This window comes from Microcaecilia unicolor, chromosome 2, assembly GCF_901765095.1.
Source record: "Microcaecilia unicolor chromosome 2, aMicUni1.1, whole genome shotgun sequence".
Lineage (NCBI taxonomy): Eukaryota > Metazoa > Chordata > Amphibia > Gymnophiona > Siphonopidae > Microcaecilia > Microcaecilia unicolor.
In genome coordinates this window covers 139907254-139929668 of record NC_044032.1, presented here as the reverse complement: position 1 = coordinate 139929668, position 22415 = coordinate 139907254, and the positions used below count along the sequence as shown (strand labels likewise).

The 22415-nt window shown below is 41.3% G+C and overlaps 1 protein-coding gene and 1 long non-coding RNA gene across 4 annotated transcripts in view; one reads left to right on the top strand and one right to left on the bottom strand.

Moving 5' to 3' along the window:
- The window catches only part of RASA1 (RAS p21 protein activator 1), a 385986-nt gene that overhangs the window by 319895 nt on the left and 43676 nt on the right, over positions 1-22415 (bottom strand). For all 3 annotated transcript variants that reach the window (XM_030193361.1, XM_030193362.1, XM_030193363.1), the window contains exons 3-5: positions 15111-15246; positions 4485-4555; positions 4270-4387 (exon numbers count right to left, since the gene is read on the bottom strand). In XM_030193361.1, coding sequence (XP_030049221.1) covers positions 4270-4387; positions 4485-4555; positions 15111-15246 — 325 coding nt within the window. The remainder of the gene's footprint in view (positions 1-4269; positions 4388-4484; positions 4556-15110; positions 15247-22415) is intronic.
- LOC115463128 lies at positions 2088-20508 on the top strand. The gene is made up of 3 exons (XR_003940999.1): positions 2088-2159; positions 3654-3655; positions 20491-20508. It is a non-coding gene; the product is annotated as an uncharacterized LOC115463128 (long non-coding RNA).

Here is a 22415-nt window from a genome sequence, read left to right as displayed (position 1 = left end):
CCTGGAAGAGCAGAATCTTGCTGCCCTCGTATTCCACCTGTTTCTTTCCTCTGAATGCTTGTAATATTTTGTCCTTGTCTGCATAACTCAGAATCTTGGCCAGCACTAGCCGTGGCCATGTTTCACCCTCACACAGCACTCCCACTCTGTGGTCTCTTTCGATCCGCAACGTGCTTTCTGGGAACTGCAAGCCCAATTGATACAGCAGCCAGCGCTCGACCAGCTGCCAGAGGTCTTTGTCCTTCACTCTTTCCGGGACCCCTATAATGCTAAGGTTATTCCTTCTGCTTCTGTTTTCTTGATCATCGACCTGCTGCACTAACTGAGCACACTTCTGCTCCAATGCTGCGATCCTCACATCCGCCGCTTCCGTTCGGTCTTCCTGGCATGAGATGCGGTCCTCAGCCTGCTGCAAGCGCGCACCTTGCCTCTCCACTGACTCTCAGATCTCGTCCACTGAAGCTTGGAGCTTAAGACAATTTCTCCTTCAGTATTGTGGAAATCTGTTGGATCAGCTCCTGGACGGCTTCCACCGGCAGGCCTGCCACCCGAGTGCCCTCCTGCGTCGCCGCCATTTTGAAGCGTGAGTCCTGTGTGCAGGGCTTCCAGGCGTGCGGGGTCTTCACGGGCATAACAAACTTCCACGACACCTAAAGCTGCCCAGATTTGGCAGAAAAACCCACGTTCCCCTCGCTTCTCGTTTGTGTGGCTATGGAGACTCCCCAGGAGTTTTTTGCAGACAATTTTTTAAGATTTCAGGGTTGAAGGAGCGGAGCCGTGAATAGAGACATCCGCTCAGCTACAGAGCATCATGTGACCCCCAACCCCATCCCCATTGCCTCTTGATGTGAACTATGTACTGTATGTCTTGTAAAGCTGCATTTGGTGTGATCGTGGGGAGCTCATCAAATAACGCTTGTAATTGCTTACTCGAGACATGAAGGAAAAAACTTGGATACTAAATCAAACTCAATGGTGAGGAAAAACAATCACTGTAACCTGTAACTTAAAAAGGCTGAAAACTATGGCAGCATTAAAAAGGTAAGGGAAAATTTTAGGAAAACTCAAAAGAATCCCGCACAAGAAGGCACTAAAATGAAAGTTTGATGCACTGAGGAGAGAACAAAATAATGCAGCCTCTCCGTTTCACAGAAAACAAGAGACTGATGGTCCTGCAAGCCAATGTTAGGCAGGAAAGTACTTGCACACGTGGGGTATAATGCTTCCAAAACTCTCTTAGAGATGATGCTGGGGAACATTCCGCCCCAGGCTCCATCGGATGACATCGTCCTGCTTGTCCTCAGATACACCAATTCAAATTTGAAATACAATGGGCTGTGAGTGTACTAACAAATTGTTTGCTACTCAAAAATCCTGTCCTTTATAATGGCATTCTTCTTCTAGCCTTTCACTTTTCAACAAATATCTAATTAGCAGCTCAACAAGGTGGCTAGTAATTGCCTTGTTCTTCTATGTTCTGAGATTCAACAACTTACCTTCTGTGCCAAGTACAACGGAACAAGTATGCTTCCAAATTTCCATTACTACTACAACACTGGAATTCACGACACTGTCTGCTTGTGATAATTTACACTGTATGCCTGTGATGTCAATTTCATAGTCAGAGGTGGAATGATCTCAAAAAGGTTAGGTTTTTTTTCCTTGTACTACGCTCCCTTTAAGGGAAGAGGGGAAGGGAAGGAAAATGGGCCTTGATATACCGCCTTTCTGTGGTAATTTGCAACTACATTCAAAGCGGTTTACATATATGCAGGTACTTATTTTGTACCTGGGGCAATGGAGGGTTAAGTGACTTGCCCACAGTCACAAGGAGCTGCAGTGGGAATCGATCCCAGTTCCCCAGGATCAAAGTCTGCTGCACTAACCACTAGGCTACTCCTCCACTCCAGGTATAGCTTTTTTTTTACCTCAAGTTTTTTGTTTTTTCTGTTTTGCAAATTTGGCAGAGACAACAGGTGCCAAATTTGTGTGCAAAGGAAGAGGAATTGGAAGTGATCATGTGTTATGATCTCAAAGTGAGCAGACAAAGACACAAAAATATGAAGCATGTCTAGAGGTGGCTATTAAAATGGTCAGTGGTCTTCGTCAAAGCGTATAGGGCCAGACTTAGATCTCAATACATATACTTTGGAAGAAAGGTGGGAAAAGGGAGCTATATAGACATATTTAAATACTTCTGTGGCATAAATGTATAGGAGACGGGCCTCTCAATTGAAAGGAAAGACTGGAATTAGAGGGACAAGAATGAGGGTGAAAAGGGGATAGCGGGAGTAATTTAAGGAAATACTTCACAAAACAGGTGATGAACAGTGGAACATACTCACAGTGGAGGCGAGGACAGCAACAGCTGTATCTGAATTCAATCAGGGGATCTCTAAGATAAAAGAAGGTGTAGTACTGACCAGTAGTTAAGCAGACTGGATAGGATATATGATCCATCCTACCTGTTTAGGTTGAGTTCAGACACAGGCATTTATACACCAAACCTCACTCTTCAAAACTTTCTTAGCATCTAGATACTATGCCAACCGATTTCTAATAAACCAGACTCAAACACTTCCACTAAAAATAAAATTGTTATACATTGAAACTGCTTACATACACAGCTTTAGTAACAAGCATAGTGGCTTTAAGCGCTATGCCCGATCCAACAGAACTATCTCTGGTAAGGACATCCATTCTTGGTGTCTCCAGTGTTTGGGTCCTGAACGTACCCCTTCTGTGTTCTTTGCCTTCGTATGAAGTAAAGGCCTCAGCAGGCCAGAGAGGTTCAGGGAGAAACTTTGAGAGCCCAGTCCGAAACCTCGACATCGGCATTGCTGTTGAGTCTTGCACCAGTATCAGGTGTATCAGTCCCTATGGCTGCTAGGCCCTTATCAGACACAGAGTAGTCTGCATCGAGCAGGATGTCGACCGCTATGCAGGCCCCCGAGACCAATCAGCATCAAGACTGAGGAGGTGTGAGAATTTGATGTCGTCCTCATCAGCACTGAGGAGAATCGATGACCGGCATTGGGCGAAGGCCAAGAAACATTGGCATATAATCCCATTGACAAACAGTGCCAGGAAGACCGGGGCACCAAAGGATCCATTCCCCGAGAAGAGCCTGCATTAGGAGGACTGCTACCATTCCATTGTGGAGGTGTGAACAAATGGATCTCCATGTAGCCAGGACCTTGAACCCACACCAACCTAGATGGTTAATTGCAAATTGCATTTCTGCTTCAATGAAAAGGAGAGGCATAATTATTAGAAAAGATTCATTTCGTAGCTGTTTATGTAGACCTAATGCACCAGATTCTTCCAGACGACGAACAGCTGACTAAAGGGAAAGGTGCTCTATGTGAGGTTGCAATTAGGATGAATGTGTTGCAGGAACATCAGGAGAAAGACACTGAGAAGGCTGAAGACACTGCAGCACTAACATCAAATGAAGATGAATTTGATTTTGATAAATATGTGGATCAGAAAAAGAATGCAAACCATCTCCGCACAGATAAGGATTCCTCCAAACACAGAGAACAAATTAAGTTTAAACTTCTCACTTGCACTAAAAGCAGTTGAAAAAAATGATCATTCATCAAAACTAACAGTGCAAAAAGCCATTCCTTTATCTCCTGAAATTGTTAGAGATGTTTCTCTGGTAGTAACTGCTTTATCACCAACCCAAATTAGTGTTGAGAGGGTGTGTTCTCTGCCCTGAGAATAATTAGATCAGAATTGAGGGCATCCATGAAGGAGTATCTGACTGATGCAATTCTTCAAAGATTTATTTAAAAATTTCCCCCGTGTGCTATTGTATTCCCCAATTTGTGAGCTTAAGTTGGATATATTACAATAATGTAAAATTTCTGACAGTTATCATGAAGATACAGGTTACTTTGTAACTTACAAATGATGAATTTTTCCCTTGAATACCAGTTAATTTTTGCTTGTTGTAATTCAAAATAATAAATAATTAAGAATGTAAGTGTATTGCATATTTTTAGACGACAGCATTTTTTTGTTCAAACTTGAAATAAATATATGTTGTGGTGTATCAGTCCTAATTCTGCAAATAAAGAAAGATCCTATGTTCTGCAATTAACTGAATTTCTCTTAGATCTACTATACATAGTAGGAGTACGAGTCAAAGGTTTGGTGTACCGACTCCACAGCCCTGGCTTTGAGAATAAGTTGCAATGAGCATTGCTTTTCATAGACAGACAATTCAGTAGACATATTCACAAAACAGTATCAATAGCTTACCACTTCTTCAACAAGGTCTTGTACAATAAGGCCTTGCTCATCTGTTCGAAGGTTTGACACCCACAGCCACCCGTCTTCCAATTCATTATGGACAATGAACATATCACCTTTCAGGAAGCTGATGTAAAAATGAATCAGTGTTACTAACATTCAACTTCATAATTTAGCCAAAAAGTAAATAAAAATAATGAAACACAAATCATGCATCATAATACCTTATCTCATCAGTATCTGGCACTTTAGTATATGGAAGAATTGCTCGCACTCTCCGTCTGTCCTCCACAGGCTGCAAATCAAGATAAGTATGAATGAGACTAAATCCAAATGCTGGGAATTATTCAGAGCAATTAAGCAGACAGACTAAAAATCCTTATATAATAGCCCAAAAGTTCAAAGCTTAATTAGGGTATATTACTCCAGAGGAATTCTGCACAAAACTTTTGAGAATTATACACACAAAATTCTGTATCATTTGTAATTTTCTTTTGTACAGGGTCTCCCCACATAAGGCCTAGCTCCACCACACCTCAAGTCTAACATCCCCTTCCCCAACAATCCTCGTTCTCCCCCCCAACTCAATCTGAAACCCTCCCAACGTTTTTTCTTTCTATCTACCCACCCACCTCCAAAGCAGGTTTACATCCATCTTTCTCTACCCCTTCTTTAGAGTGATCACCACCAGATGTGTTTCTGCCCGTTAGTCCTCTTTCCATCCTCTAAAAACGTATGCACCTTCAGCTTTCCCCACTTCCCCCCACCCCCAATCATGTGGTTTAACAAAAGGAAAATAATTGCAAATCAGACTGAATCCTCCTCCTCTATCACCCGGAGTTCAAGTCCTAATTTGAACCACGTAGGTCAAATCAGCAGTCAAAGCCCAGGAAGGCAGGAATGAATGCAGCCCAATCTGCAACCACTCCTCACCTCTTACTATGATCAGCATAGGGGCAGGGGATGGGGACCAAGTGAGGAGTCATCACTGCTGCTGCTGCATAGTCCCAATGCACTATTGTGCCAGAAATGCACAATTCTAAATAGGAGGGGTATTTTATGTAAATTCTGCATTGTGCAGCATTCCCCAATCCCCAAGGAGTAGTTTATCCTAAACAAAACAAAAAAAAATTAACACACTGCACATTTTACCAGTGGTTATAAGAACAAAAAGTATGTCATAACTGGGGCAGGCCAAAAGTTCAGAGTCTAGCATCCTGTCTTTGACAGTAGGCAATCTGAGTCCCAGTAGCATCACAAAGAGTAGATCCTCTCCATGTTGCTCAATCTAAACCAGAGTATCTAAAGAATAGATTAGCCCTCAACACATCTTTGAGGCCTCTGAGGTCCTCTCTCAAGGAGCATCACTATCCATTTACTGATCAAAACAAATTCTACAATGTGATACCACCAGTGAGCCTTCTCAAGCATAGCCCCCAAATTCTGGAACTCTCAGAGGGGCTATGCAGAACTTCAAGACTAGCTCTGTTTAGAAAGAAGGTAAAATACTGGCTCTTCTAACAAGGCATTAAAAAAAATCTAACAGACTACTCTACTTACCCTCTACCTGGACCAGCCTGCCACACGCCCTGGAACTCAGTCCAGTTTCTCATACTTTTTTTTTTTTGTTACATTTGTACCCCGCGCTTTCCCACTCATGGCAGGCTCAATGCGGAAGGCAATGGAGGGTTAAGTGATTTGCCCAGAGTCACAAGGAGCTGCCTGTGCCGGGAATCGAACTCAGTTCTTCAGGACCAAAGTCCACCACCCTAACCACTAGGCCACTCCTCCACTTATTCAAGTGTAAGCCACACTGAACTCAAACTTGTTTGGGATAATGCGTGATATGTCATAAATAATAATAATATCTGCCTTCAGTTTAGTCACCAATCGATTTATCTCAATTACTTTATACTACCCATCTTGTTCCGGCTACACTACCTACACTAGCTCCCTCAGCTACCTATTAAGATGTTTCATTGTACTGTACAAACATTAACATTACATCTATGTTATTTGAATGTTATAAGCGTGCCTATTAAGGTGTTTCATTTGTAACATAGTAACATAGTAGATGACGGCAGAAAAAGACCTGCATGGTCCATCCAGTCTGCCCAACAAGATAAACTCATATGTGTATACCTTACCTTGATTTGTACCTGCCTTTTTCAGGGCACAGACCGTATAAGTATGCCCTTCACTATCCTCGCCTCCCAACCACCAGCCCCTCTTCCCCCACCCTCTTCCCCCACTTTGCTGTGCTTTTTGGAATATTATCTTATATCCTCTAGTGGGTACACTGGGTGCTTATGCCATGAGACTCAAGAAATACAAAATAAAAAAAACAAGACACATTAGAAGGGGTTGGTTAAGCAGTAAGTTGGGATTGAGTACAGTAAGCAGCAAATGCATTTGTATTGGGCTGATATTGTGAGTTATGTTATATGAATATTTTCTTCCATCCTGCCCATTATGGTATCATCTATATTCTGTTGACATTTATCATTTGTTATACGATTTTACAATGCTATTAAATCAGGTTAGTCCTAGTATTAGGAGTCAAACTACATAAGTACGTAAGTATTGCCATACTGGGACAGACCAAAGGTCCATCAAGCCCAGCATCCTGTTTCCAACAGTGGCAAATCCAGGTCACAAATACCTGGCAACATCCCAAAAAACTACAAAACATTTTATGCTGCTTATCCCAGAAATAAGCTGTAGATTTTCCCCAAGTCCATTTTAATAATGGTCTATGGACTTTTAATTTAGGAAGCTATCCAAACCTTTTTTTAAACCCCGCTAAGCTAACCGCCTTTACCACATTCTCTGGCAACAAATTCTAGAGTTTAATTACACGTTGAGTGAACAAATATTTTCTCCGATTCATTTTAAATTTACTACTTTGTAGCTTCATCGCATGCCCCCTAGTCCTAGTATTTTTGGCAAGTGTAAACAGACGCTTCACGTCTACCCGTTCAACTCCACTCATTATTTTATAGACCTCTATCATATCTCCCCTCAGCCGCCTTTTCTCCAAACTGAAGAGCCCTAGCCGCTTTAGCATTTCCTCATAGGGAAGTTATCCCATCCCCTTTATCATTTTCATCACCCTTCTCTGCCACCTCTAGGTTTTCCTCATTGCCTTTTGTGCTTATATTTGGCCATTTTTACACCTTTACTATTACATGCATTGCTTTTTTCTCAACTGGATTGAAAACATTCACAGACTCTAGAGGAGTGTGACTATTAGAATGCTAGGGAACACTCAAAATTGTGATTATATTATCACTTTGTGAAACATCACTGGCTGCCATTTCATTATAGAATTTATTTTAAGACAGCCACCACTGCTTATAAGGTTTTTTACGAACATCAACCACTTGGAGTTCCCTTGTTATTTCTTACATACCTAATAAAGTTTTGGGATCAATGTAGGGGGTGGTTTATGCCTTATGCAGCAAATGCACATTTGGAAGAAACCCTCTCTATGGAACAGACTTCTAAGATCTATTAGTGCAAAAACAAACTTTAAAAAAAATGTAATGTTCTGCTGAGAGTCTTTTCCCACACCTTTGATATAGCGATGGAGGATGAGGTAAGAATCTACAGATGAGTCTCTAACCTACGATCCAACATTTAAAATGAAGATAGAACTCAAAATTCGTTTATTTTATTATATTTGATATACCACAAATCGTCAAGAGGCAGCTATGCAGTTAAAAAAAACTCAGGAAAACAAAGGAGAAAAGGAAGGAGATAGTTAAATAGTATACTTGTTCTTGTATGAGTGTGGCAGGTCTTTCGGGTTATTTTTATGGAGTTTTTAAAGATTTTTATGTACTTAAGTCTTGTAAACAACTGGGATCTTACTCAACCAACCTCACTTTATAAGGAACTATGTATCTAAATTTTTAGGAAACATTCAAGAACAAGCTTACCCTTATTAGCACTTACAGAAAGAATCTACCAGATTAGTATGGTGAGACCTTCAAATCAATCCATATGGCCAGCAATTGTTTTCCAGAACAGCTTTAAAAATTTTCCCTGGTACATCAAGCTGTTACTTCCTGGAACTCTTTTTTTTAAAAATGGCATTACACTTGCCACTCTTGTACTGTAGCTGATTTTAATGATAAGTGATTCACTTGAGTTCTTTTAGAATTCTGGGGTATATACCATCCAGCCCCGATAGCGAAGATACTTACCTGTAGCAGGTATTCCCCCCGTTGAAACCTTCTGCTCAGTGTGCTGCTGCAGCTAAGAAAGCAAATAGAATGTTAGGTATTATTAGAAAAGGAATGGAAAACAAAAATGAGGATGTTATAATGCCTTTGTATCGCTCCATGGTGCGACTGCACCTCGAATATTGTATTCAATTCTGGTTGCCACATCTCAAAAGATATATAGTGGAATTAGAAACGGAGAGAAAGGGCGACAAAAATGATAAAGGGGATGGGACGACTTCCCTATGAGGAAAGGCTAAAGCGGCTAGGGCTCTTCAGTTTGGAGAAAAGGCTGCTGAGGGGAGATATGATTAAGGTCTATAAAATAATGAGTGGAGTTGGAACGGGTAGATGTGAAGCGTCTGTTTACGCTTTCCAAAAATACTAGGACTAGGGGGCAAGCGATGAAGCTACAATGTAGTAAATTTAAAATGAATCAGAGAAAAGTTTTCTTCTCTCAACATGTAATTAAACTCTCGAATTTGTTGCCAGAGAATGTGGTAAAGGCAGTTAGCTTAGCTGAGTTTTAAAAAGGTTTGGATGGCTTCCTAAAGGAAAAGTCCATAGACCGTTATTAAATGGACTTGGGGAAAATCCACTATTTCTGGGATAAAAGCAGTATAAAATGTTTTGTACTTTTTTGGGGTCTTGTCAGGTATTTGTGACCTGGATTGGCCACTGTTGGAAACAGGATGCTGGGCTTGATGTACCTTTGGTCTTTCCCAGTATGGCAATACCCATGTGCAAAGCTATGCAGGATGTAAGCATAGCACTCTGGAAAATATCTCTTCCAAAAGACTCCAAGGTCCTCACCTCACTGCCCGGAGACATAGAAAAGTGAGTCTTCATACTCTTAGCTCTGAAGTGCTGATTTAATCACCACGGAATGAAGCTGGATCTTCTCAAATCCCAGAACTTTCTTGTTCACTTGCTGTTCGGGGGGAGAGGGCGTCATCTCCCACATCTTTATCTGTAGTTGCTTAAAGATTCTGCATCTGGGCTCTGTAACAGCTTCCTTTGGGGACATCTGTGAACTCAAGGATGCTCGTCATTTCTGCCCTGGGCTCATCCTCAGTTTTCAACTGAAATGGGACAAACTTGTCCATCTCCTAAACAGTATCAAAGAGAGCTATTCTGGGGAGATCATCTCTCTTGTATTGGACCCTTCTTCCGAGAAAACTTCTAGATGATCTTCAGATACCCATGAACGCTCAGAAGTTCTGCCTGCTTCCAATGACCAACAGCTTGGTCAGACCTAGGCCACAGCCATTGACAAATTCTATGCATTCCTCGAATCTGCCCATCAGAAGCTCACGTGCCGCCATTGACAAAGACTAGGGCTCAGTTGGCTGTGATCACATCCTTCTGAGACACTCGGGGTATATCGGTTGCAAGGTTTTTGGCTCCTGGGAGGCTGGCACGCCCCCTCCAATGTCAAGGAGAATGAGCTGTCTCCACATCGGGGCACTGAGGGCACTTCTGACCTCAGTGCCTCAATGCTCTTGGCACCATGCCTCAAGTGGTACTGATGTCAGTGTGCCCTGACCTCCACCTAACATCCTACATCTGTATTCCTAGGGGCCAAGGACAAAGGTGAATCCTTTCTTTTCTTTGGAAGGGGATCGGCGTATGCCTGACCCCAATGGCCTCTGACACTTGATGTTGAGGGTAGTTGAGAAAATCTCAATGCCAGTCCATCTCTAGTGTGACTCCCAAAGCCACGGAGATTGGGGCACTAGAGTTATCGTCACCAAAAATCCTTCCACGCTGCTTCTCATGATCCGACAGCACTACTTGACATCTGTGAATACAGATTACAAGAAGGATCACGATCAGATCTCAGGCATTGCAGGTCACTAATTATAAGTATCTGTGGTGGATATGGTCCTGTTTTACCTAGCATGATTCTTAAAGCCACTGAGAGCTTTGACATATCTGGAAAAGCAGCCACAAGAAAAATCAAACCTGATTGTGAAAGGTCTTCGGCAACTAACTAGGTAAAAGGGCCACAAAAGCAAACAAACAAACAAACAAAAAAAAAAGTACCAAAACCCTAAGGTATTCTTATTAGGAACACAGCAGCCTTGCAGAGCAGTGACAGGACATACAAAACAGCAAAGATGTAAATTTTTACAAAACAATCACAAAAAAATCCTCAATATGCAAGCTGAGGAGAGCTGTGAAAAAGCATACACTCCTTGCTCCAAAGAAAAAACAAGACCACTCCAAGTAGCCTAATGGTTAGTGCAGTGAGCTTTGATCTTCGTAACCTAGGTTTGATTCCCAGTGTAGCTCCTTGTGACCTTGGGCCAAGTCACTTAACACTCCATTGCCCCAAGTATAAAAACTTAGATTGTGAACACTCTAGGGAAAAAAATACCTACATATGTGTACAGTGTATGTCTGGTAATGCTATAGAAATTATTAGTAGTAATGGTAGGTCCCATGTACCAGCAGCAGACAGGAACGTGCATGTGTAGTGCAATGCTCTTAAAAGTTGCAGTTTAGAAGCTGATGGGTGTTCCCGAGGGGGCTCCAACGGATGATGTCTCCCCAAATATAAGAATGCATTATCCTGCTTGTCCTCATAGAAATGTTTTCATTCAACACATATTTAAACCTCTGGAACTTGTTGTAAGAGGATGCAGTAAAAGCAATAGCTTAACTGGGTTTTAAAAAGTTTTGTTCAGAGAAATAATCCCCTTCACTCTCCCTCCCCCCCCCCCCCAAAAAAATATACATATATATATATATATATACACACACACACACCAATGTACTTCTATAGGAGTTTCAGCTTCTGAACCCATAGCAGTAAAATAATTTCTCCTTTCAAACTGCTTCCTCCTGTTCTCTACTCTCCCATCCCCCCCCCCCCAAACTAATCATCCTCACAGCTGCTCCACCACCCCATAAACTAGTCTCACCCACCAAATTATCCTGTTTTAAGAGAAAGACCGGGATTGTAAACAATTCCCTATCCCTGTCTGGGTACATTTTAGTCAATCTACAGTTTATATTCTTTGTTCTGATTCTACTTTGGTGATGTGTACTACCAACTAATTTCTGTTGATGTAGGCAAAGTCAAATTAAGGCAGTTGCAAGCCACACACATACTTAAGTCCAAATATTTAAAGGCTCTCTAAGATGTGCTCAGAACTCATAAAGTTAAGACTGCCAACTGTCACCATTTTTATCTTTTTTTGAGGATTCAGATTTTTGCCTGTCCAAAGGTAAATAGGATGGCTAATATTTATGAATTTTTTTCTTAGTTTATGAACATTTTTCTTAGTTTAAAACCTCTATCTGCATCCTCCCTCTTGTGTACGTGAGTCTGCTCTGCCCTTTTCCAATGTAACAAACAGCAGAGGTTGTGAGAAGGTTTTAGTCAATGGAAAGGTATTTGGTATGGAGCACTGAAGGCGGCTCTAGTCAAAGGGAATGAGTTGGGGGAAGTTCTTGTACTACAGAAGTGAGGTTTCTGCATGTGGTGGGGGGATGGGTAAGAGAAATGAAGAACTCCCACCTCCAAATTCATTTCTTTGGAAGAGGTAGTTCCAGCAACTGCAGCATACAGCCATTAATCACTATATTGCAGTGAATTAAAGAACTGCACATTTCAAACAGCTCTCCTCTCATCTCTTCCCAATCACAGATAACGAGAACCAATACAGTATAAATACACACAAGCATACTAACATAATAGATGATAGTAGAATGGTCTGTCCAATAGACACACACATTATCAATTTAAGATTAAATCAACAATGAATGTGGTATAAAAATACTTGATCTGATACTTTGCCATTTTTGGGACACAGACTGTAGAAGTCTGCCAGCACTATCCTTACATACCAACTACTAGAGTTGCCATCAAAGCCTTCTCCAGCCCATCCCTTAATCTCTTGCCAAATATGTGCATAAACCACAACTATGCATGCACACACATGCAAGCATTCACAAACACACATGCCAATAAACACAGAGGTAGCACACAGGTGTTGCAGATACACATGCACATGTGTGTGGGACAGTGTCAAAGAACTTAATGAGCAATGCTCTGCACGAGTTCCCCTTTCCCCACTGAAGACAGCCTGGAAATTCAGAGAAAAATGGGTCTGGGGGAATGGAGTTGAATTCTAATCTCCAAAGAGATTCTGGAAGGCCAACTGGAAAAAACTACTATCACATCGGGAGTCCCCTTATAAACAGTTGTGAGATATGAACATATGAACTGGTCCATGTCACAGCTCTACAAATCTCATGCAACTGAACCCTGATCTAATTGGTTTTCATAATAGATTCAGATCCACATCCTGACAATTTCCCAACACAGGAGGCTGGATCTTGTTCCTCCTTGATGGTAGATATAATGAACACAATAGTGGTCTAGACTAAACTTTTGTTGACCAACCAACCCCTGAATGCATTTAGTGTGCTTCACACTTCCTTTACTCCAAGGAGTTTATCAGACATTTTCCCGGGAGGTCCCAACATTGACAGAGAGGCTTGAAATAGACATCAAGGCAGCTAACCAACTCAAGACATCCTTCAAGTCCCAGTGTCAATAAAATAGCATAAGACAATAAAACAAGGCTCAAGGAATCATATCTGATGCCAGAACAATAACTTGAGCCGGGTACTGAGTGAACCACTCCTCAATCCTCCTATCCAGTTCCTCTTCAAAGTGTACTGATGCTAAAGCTAAATGAAGCATGGGTGGTGATGCCATATCTGAGGTGTACCAGTAGCTTCAAGGCTGGACTGAGACCAATACATCCTTTTTCCAACAAGGATGAATAGTCCTCTTCTAGGACACTTCAGATACTGGCATCCAGCATCTTGGGGCTCCCAGGATCATGCTCTAAGTATGGTCAGTGCTTTTTAATCTATGATCAGTGCTGAAGCACACTAGTGTCCAATGCAGCTAGAGTACCTTTTGGGTTTGTCACCTCTGATGCTGATGAACATGGATTAAATGAACTGAAGAGCCTTCTGCTCCGCATAGCCACAAAGTCTCTTTGTGTCATCTGAAGACTTATCTGCCTGGACCTGGGTCAAACTCCTTAGTTATCTATGACCCAGGTCTAGGCACTGCATGCAGAAGTTATGTCTTACTGTACAAGATATGATCTTATCACACCACTTTCATTTCTTAAAGCTGCTAGGGACATATCGCCAAGAAAAATAACCACAGCAAAATCAAAAAGTCTGTTTTTAAATGAAAGGCTAAGCCAACTCACCAAGTATAGAAAAGAAAGTGACAAAGTGAAATGTGGAATACACAAGAAAACTTGTAATCATCAACAAAACCTAACAGGTACTAAAAAAAAAAAAAAAAAAAAAGATCCACACGCATAAAGAAAAAGATACTAAAAAAAAAAAAAAGAGGGGGGGGGGGGGAAGAGATTAGTTACTGCAACAGAAAATATATCCAATTGGCTCCATGGGAGACTACAAACCGAGGAATCAGTGCTCAGCAACGTAGCACAGGCTGCACTGCATATGCAAGGCAATATGAGAAAGATTCTAGAAGAGTTCTAAACCAAAAGAAGCTTTTTCCCATGTTGGCTCCTTCAAATGATATCATTCATGAGGGCTTGTCATCCTACTAGTCATTAGATAAAGTAAAATTAAAATGGGTATATAAACTTAAAACTAACCTTTTCATAAGAGTTCGCAACACATCAGAAATTTCTACGTTTAATCATTCCACAACTGCTCTAAGGATTTAAAATAGAGAATGACACAGGGACGGGGACACGCATTAACTGCAGGGATGGGGACAGGGACAGAGCACACAGGGATGGGGACAAACTTTGTCCCCGTGGCATTATCTACTTTGAAGCCTGTTAATGGACTGTTATTTATGTTTGATGATGCAGACAACAATATTTTGATTTTCTGAAAAAACAAGCAAACATGCTGGCCACAACTAGCAAAATTTGCATGGCGACCCTATACATCCTGCTACCAGCACATCTTCTAAGAAGACATCTTCTACTGCAGGAAGGACTGTGGAAGATAGGAGAGCCAGACTGAATCCTGAGATTGTTGACTTCTTATTCATCCACGGATTAAAAAATCAAACCGTGCTTCACATATTCTCCCCTCTAGGGCATACAGAACGGACTGTATTTTGTACCCCTGGACATTTTAACAGGGTGGATTAGGATTCCTTGGGGTAGTAGAAATCAGCTATTGTTGGGGTTGGGGGTAGAGAGTGATGGTGAGGAAGGTTATTATAGCTGCTCACTATTATTGATTTCTATTTGTAATTTATACACAATAGTTGCACAGCATATTGCTCCTTTCTATACTTTAATAAAAAAGATTTAATTATAAAATCATAATTGTTTGAGGCTTCTGCAGATGAGGACAGAGCCCATGGGGACAGGGCGGGGATGGGGACAGAGACAGAACCCATGGGGACAAACTTTGTCCCCGTGTTATTCTCTAATTTAAAATAATCTTTAATGCTAAATCAAAAGCACAAACGGAGTATGAGAAAATATACTTTGTTAGAAAACAAATCAGGTTTTTGTTATTTGTTTTTTTTTTTTCTAAAAGTGATAGATTAGTTCATACAGCTAAAACTGAATTAGTAGTAGTGTCATTACTTGCCTCTGGAGGTGCTACTGGAAAAAGTAGTTTTTCCCCCTTCAGCAAACAAGACACATGACTATAGTAACCTATAAGATCAGACAATGAGGAAAAACGTCGCCCTCCAATGTAGTAGTCCCCACACATGGCAATAATCCTGTTAGAGAAAAAAAATGCCTTTAATTAGTAACAAATATTAAATGGTGTAGATTCAACTTTCAAAATGATTAATTTCCTTAGGATTCAGTGGCAGACAATTCTAGAATTCAGACACTATAAAAGGCATTCTGAGGCTAGATATGCAGAGACAGGTCATGTGCTTCTTTTATAAAAATTATCACTGGTTTACATGTAGCTTAATAGCAATTTAGCACAACAACATACTTGTTACAGAAGGAACCCTTTGAACCTATGACAAGGTGACTGGGGCTCTATTGTATAATGTGGCTTGCCATCTCAAAGACCATAGACTGGTAGGTTTAGTGGTTGGGTATATGCTTGGAAAGAGGATAACTACTGACATATAGCTCATAGCATATGAATAATTTTTCTGTAAATCCAACTGACACTGCAGAGTTTTGAGAATGAATGTGGTATTGGTGCTGCTGTGACAGAGGAGACTGTATTTCTGAGTGCCTGCCTCCCCAGCTTTTGAGTCCAGTTTCAATATGGGAGTGCTAATAGGGGAGACGAGTAGCAAACTGAAGTAGGCAGATGAAAAGATTATCAACAATGTAGTCAACATACAGGCAACTGCATTTACTACATCCAATAATAGAGGAAGACCTGGAAAAGAAGCTAAGGGTTGTGAAGTAGAAACCTGCAGATGTGAATAAAAACGTAAATGTGGTGGAAAATGGACCAGAGTTCTGGACTGCCCTGTCTGAATGGTTACGGTAAGTGTAAGATTTGTATGTCTTTCGTAACAGTTTTTTTCTTTAGTTTTTAGTAGTTGACCTGATTTTATATTTTAGGATTATATTACTTATAGCTAATATATTTTCCATGTGACTGTATTGTATTTTGTTTTCTTTATCAACTATTATTCCATATGTGCCATGGTAGTGACTTGTAGGCTAGAAATGTTTTTAAACAAACAATATAGCCTCAGATTGAGAAAGCAGAGATGAAAAAATAACTTTAAACCTAACAAATGAGTGGGAACTGAAAGAAGTTTGTCTCACATCAGGCCATTCAGCCTCTTGGTTTTAGTGTCTCCTAGCTGTACAGGAGTGGAATTAAAATAGGCTGCAGAAACTGCAAAGTGTGATCTGTGTCACTGGTGAAGATTTTGGGCCTAGGTTGAGAAAGCCACGCTCATCCAGTCTACATTTTTTGTTGCACATTGCTCTCTGGAACCTTGTCAAAGCAGCCAAAGCAGGTACTTCCTCTTGGTCCCTCTAAGGCTCTGGCAGGGACCCTGTGTCATATTATTCTACTGTAATAACCTCACTGGACGAAAGTCTTTCAACATTTTCAGATTATATTTGTACTATCATAGCATTGTATGCAACAGTTATATGGAAGTCTCCTTAGCTACATCTCAATCAGAAATATAGTAACATAGTAAATGACAGATAAAGACCTGTACGGTCCATCCAGTCTGCCCAACAAGATAAACTCAATTACATGGTATGTGATACTTTACATGTATACCTGAGTTTCTCAGAGCACAGACCATAGAAGTCTGTCTAGCACTGTTCTTGTACTAAAGTCTGAAGCTAACGTCGAAACCCCTTAAAATTTACACTCCAGCCCACCCCTATCTATTCAGTCACAATCAGGGCATAGACCGTAGAAGTCTGCCCAGCTCCCATTTTGTTTCCCAATTACCGGCGTCGCCACCCAATCTCCGCTAAGATTCCACTGAACCATTCCTTCTAAACAGGATTCCTTTGTGTTTATTCCACGTTTGAATTCCATTACTGTTTTCATCTCCACCACCTCCGGCGGGAGGGCATTCCACATATCCACCACCCTCTCCGTGAAAAAATGCTTCCTGACATTAGTCCTGAGTCTGCCCCCCTTCAACCTCAATTCATGTCCTCTAGTTCTACCACCTTCCTGTCTCCGAAAAAAGGTTAATTTGCGGATTAATACCTTTCAAATATTTGAATGTCTGAATCATGTCACCCCTGTTTCTCCTTTCCTCTAAGGTATACATGTTCAGGTCAGCAAGTCTCTCCTCGTACAGTTTGAAACGTAAATCCCATACTATTAAACATTCAAAACGTGGATTCTCTATTATGTTTACCCACAGAACTTATTTTAGGTTAATGAAAACATAGCACAAATTTACCGATACATAATTGGTGGAATCTTGTATACTTAGAGGCATATTTTCAAAGCACTTAGCCTTCCAAAGTTCCATAGGTTTCTATGGAACTTTGGAAGGCTAAGTGCTTTGAAAATATGCCTCTCAATGTACAGTATAAAGTGGCAGAAATAAAGGGCACACTGCATTGTGCAGCCATTTGGACTGAGAATTATGTTAACTCTTCTCATAGTGATTTATATTAAGACTGCAAGTTAATCACTGTTAACAATGTAATGTATCAATCATTAATCGTGATTTTAAAAAAAACTGTGATTAAAGAATTAGCTCACACTGTAGCATCTCCCATCTCCTTCAAACGTCTCTTCTGCTCTCTTCCACTCCCAACCCGTCCTCAGCATGATCCAGCATATTTCCCTCCAACCAGGATTCTACATCACCCCCTGCACTTCAGCCTACCTTAAAAATGCTCTTCTGTTAGTCCCTAACAGCGGCAGTGGTGCACATATGCTGCCTATGGTCTGCTCCAAAGCTTTCCCTCTGGCCCGTTTTGCTTCCTCCGATATCGCTTCCTGTTTTTGCATGGGTGGGAAGGGTCAGAGGGAAAGCTTCAGACTTGGCCGCAGGCAGCCAGTACCAGGAACCAACAGAAGACCACCTTGAAGGAAGACTGGGGGGAGGGTTATTGAGAGGGGACAGATGCCAAACCATGAGTGGGCGGAGTGAGCAAGCTGCAGACCTGCAAGCAGAACTGGAGGGGTCATCAGTTGAAGCTATTGCCAAAGCAGTAAGCTCCAGCAGCCACGAAAAGAAGTTTGTGTTGCTACTTATGAGGGTGGAGGGGATAGAGGGTGAAGTGCTGAAAAGGAGGGAGAGAGAGTGAAAAAGATAATGGACCTGGAGGAAGAGGAAAGGGGGAGAAGGAAGAGAAAGGGAGATATGTTAAATCTGGGGGGAGGGAGGGAGGGATTTGATATACCACATAAGTACATAAGTATTACCACACTGGGACAGACCAAAGGTCCATCAAGCCCAGCATCTTGTTTCCAACAGTGGCCAATCAAGGTCACAAATACCTGGCAAGATCCCAAAAAACGCAATACATTTTATGCTGCTTGTCCCAGAAATAAGCAGTGGATTTTCCCCTTTCCGCGGTTTCAAAGTGGTTTACATATTATATACAGGTACTTATTTTGTACCTGGGGAAATGGAGATATAAGTGGTTTGCACACCAATACAACTTGGCTCAAACTGAAGTTCCTTCAAAGACAATAGCATAAACTGAAAACACAATCAGAACTTCAATTCTATAAAGTGATTTCAGTTATTTTTTTTATCAGGAAAAAAGGACCTCAGACAACACTCAATGACATAACTGCCATTATACTTGCAGCTACTCTTGTCATCTAGAGTGAAACATCAATCATAGATACAAAAACCTTTATTTCACTTTATTCCCTTTTGTATCGAAATTTCTGAAATTTTTCTATTTTTCTTTCTTAAAATGGAGGCTATATTCATATATCACTTATCTTGTCTTAACAGAGATACTGATAGGCACCTGTTTCACCTGGCTGGCTTCTTCAGAAGATCTTTCAAAACAGCAATCTAAAACATAAAAAATGTATTAACGTTATGGAATTATAACACTTCAAAAAGCCACTTGTTTCTTCACACTTATTGTGGAGCTGATCTCACTCTCTTAACCTCCCCTGTTGCAAAAAATCCAAAATGGCGCCTCACATTTAAAAGGATGCTCATTACATCCTCCAGTCAGAATATATGATCTTAATTCCTAATCTAATTCACAGCACTCTTCCCACATTGCTTAAGCTTAATAAGAAAAACTTCAGAAAAAACAATTCCAATTTATGGATGAGTTCAATTGGATCCAGGGACTTCAGACAATGAATCCATCTTTGAAAAGTTTCCGATTCCTATTGCTCCCTCTAATTGAAAAAGGAATATGATCTACGGCAAACCACTGAAAGGAATCGAAACTATAATTCGTTGAAAACATAGTAATTAACAAGAGGTGCTCCTTGTTTTGACCTTAACACACACAAATGATGCTCAGTAATTTGTGTGTGTAAAGATCTGGAAGTTTTTCCCTCCACATACAAATTCTTACATACACGTTGCAACACATATACCACATATTGGGGCTCTACAATCAGTAGTGTCGCAAAGAATAGCATTTACCTTCAACAGGATTAGTAAAACCTTTGATCTCACACAGTGTGCTGCAGTGGCTAGGAAAACAAATAGAAAGTTAGGTATTATTAGGAAAGGAATGTAAAACAAAAATGAGGACGTTATAATGCCTTTGTATCAGTCCATGGTAACATAGTAACACAGTAAATGACGACAGATAAAGACCTGTATGGTCCATCCAGTCTGCCCAACAAGATAAATTCATTTAAATGGTATGCGATACTTTATATGTATACCAGAGTTTGATTTGTCCTTGCCACTATCAGGGCACAGACCGTAGAAGTCTACCCAGCACTCTTCTTCTACTAAAAGTTCTGAAGCTAATGTACTAAAAGTTCTGAAGCTAATGTGAAAGCCCCTTAAAATTTACACTCAGGTCCATACATATCTATTCAGTCACGATCAGGACGTAGACCGTAGAAGTCTGCCCAGCACTGGTTTTGCTTCCCAATTATCAATGTCGCACCCAATCTCCACTAAGATTCCATGGATCCATTCCTTCTAAACAGGATTCATTTGTGTTTATCCCATACATGTTTGAATTCCATTACCGTTTTCATCTCCACCACCTCCCACGGGAGGGCATTCCATGTATCCACCACCCTCTCCGTGAAAAAATACTTTCCGACATTACTCCTGAGTCTGCCCCCCTTCAACCTCAATTCATGTCCTCTAGTTCTACCGCCTTCCCGTCTCCAGAAAAGGTTCATTTGCAGATTAATACCTTTCAAATATCTGAACGTCACATTGAATATTGTGTTTAATTCTGTCACTGCATCTCAAAAAATATACAGTGGAATTAGAAAAGGTACAGAGAAGGGCGAAGAAAATGATAAAAGGGATGGGACGACTTCCCTATGAGGAAAAGCTGAAGCGGCTAGGGCTCTTCAGCTTTGAGAAAAGACGGCTGAGGGGAGATATGATAGAGGTCTATAAAATGAGTGGAGTGGAAGGGTAGATGTGAATCATTTCTTTACTCTTTCCAAAAATACAAGGACTAAGGGGCATGCAATGAAACTACAAAGTAATACATTTAAAACAAATCAAAAAAACTTTTTCTTCACTCAACATGTAATTAAACTCTGGAATTTGTTGCCAGAGAATGTGGTAAAGGCGGTTAGCTTAGTGGGGTTTAAAAAAGGTTTAGACAGCTTCCTAAAGGAAAATTCCATATACCATTATTAAAATGACTTGGGGAAAATCCACTGCTTATTTCTGGGATAAGCAGCATAAAATGTACTGAACTTTTTTGGGATCTTGCCAAGTATTTATGACCTGGATAGGCCACTGTTGGAAACAGGATGCTGGGTTTGATGGGCCATTGGTCTGTCCCAGTGTGGCAATATTTATGCACTTTTGTTTTGCACAACCTACATTTCTTGTGTCTACCTTCAACCTGCCTCATAATAGGCTGTGTTAATTGCGCAAGACTTATCAGCTCCTTCAAGTTTTTACCCCGTGCAAATGCAATTCTAAAATTATGTTGAGCAAACACAGGATGTGATTTTAAAATGTCCAGATTATTTCTAATCGCCTTAGTCACCTCTTCCCCTCCCTTCGTAAAGCATAATATAAATGTGTTCATCTGATTCTCCTCCCTCTTATGATTACCTCCATGTAGTAGTAAATCTCTGTTGTTGTATTTAACCCATTTATATGTTTGTTTGTTTTTAGAACAGTCTCTTAGTTAAATTGTGATATAACAGTTGAGAGTGTTTCTTAAACTCTGTCTTCTGAACAAATCTGTTTGAACCTCAGGAACTTAGAATATGGAAGACTCTCCTTGAACCTTCTTAATATTTTTCTGGGTTATTTCCTGTCCTCGAGACACTCCAGACCAAATGGAGGCATCCCGAACACAGGAAATTCCCAAGGTTGCTTTTAATATATTTACCTCGTTTATCTGAACTCCTTAATTATCAGAGATATACACTCAAGGTAGTTCAGAAGACAATAACCAAGAAGAACTAGTGAATATGAGAAATTATCTCTCAAGTTTATTACATAATATTTATACATGAAATTACTTTAATATCCGAGACACCAAGGAATATACAAGTGGCATGTGCAATCAATTGGTTATAGGGATACTAGCCGTTGAGCCCGTAAAAACGGGCTGGTATTGAGGTTTTCCTCCCCCCGCGGTCACCACCGCTCCCCTCCCCCCGCGAAGTCGCCACCGCTCCCCGCCCCCTCGAAGTCGTCGCCGCCGCCGCCACCCCTCCACCTGGCCCGGGCCCTCTCTTCACTTCTGAACTTACAGATCTACTCGCCGAACGCAGCAACGCACATCAGCTGAGCTGCCCCTTCCTTCTCTGCCTGTGTGTGTCCCACCCTCGCTGACGTTACGTCACAGGAGGGCGGGGCCACAGGCAAAGAAGGAAGGGCTCAGTGCAGCTCAGCTGATGTGCGTTGCTGCGTTCAGCGAATGGATGTGTAAGTTCAGAAGGGAAGAGAGGGCCCGGGCCGGGTGGAGGGGTGGCGGCGGCGACTCCGAGTGGGGGGGGAGCAGTAGCAACCTCGGCGGCGCAGTTTCCCTCTCTGTCCCGCCCCCCCCCCCCCCCGTCATCACGTATTGACGCGGGGGCGGGACGGAGAGGGAAGTCTCTACTGCGCATTTGCGAGTGAGTACGGTCACTCGCCATTTATATGTTTGATAGTATCCCAGCTGCAAACAGGTGCTATTTGGGGCTTAGTCTTATGTGATACATTTTACCACTCAAAGGTATTCATCAGAAAGACATTGGGTAATTTGCCAATTCTGATGCGCTACATTTGTTTCTCATGGAAAGAGTGCAGCCACAGCCGCCCCTCTAACTTGAAGTAGGAAGTACGCT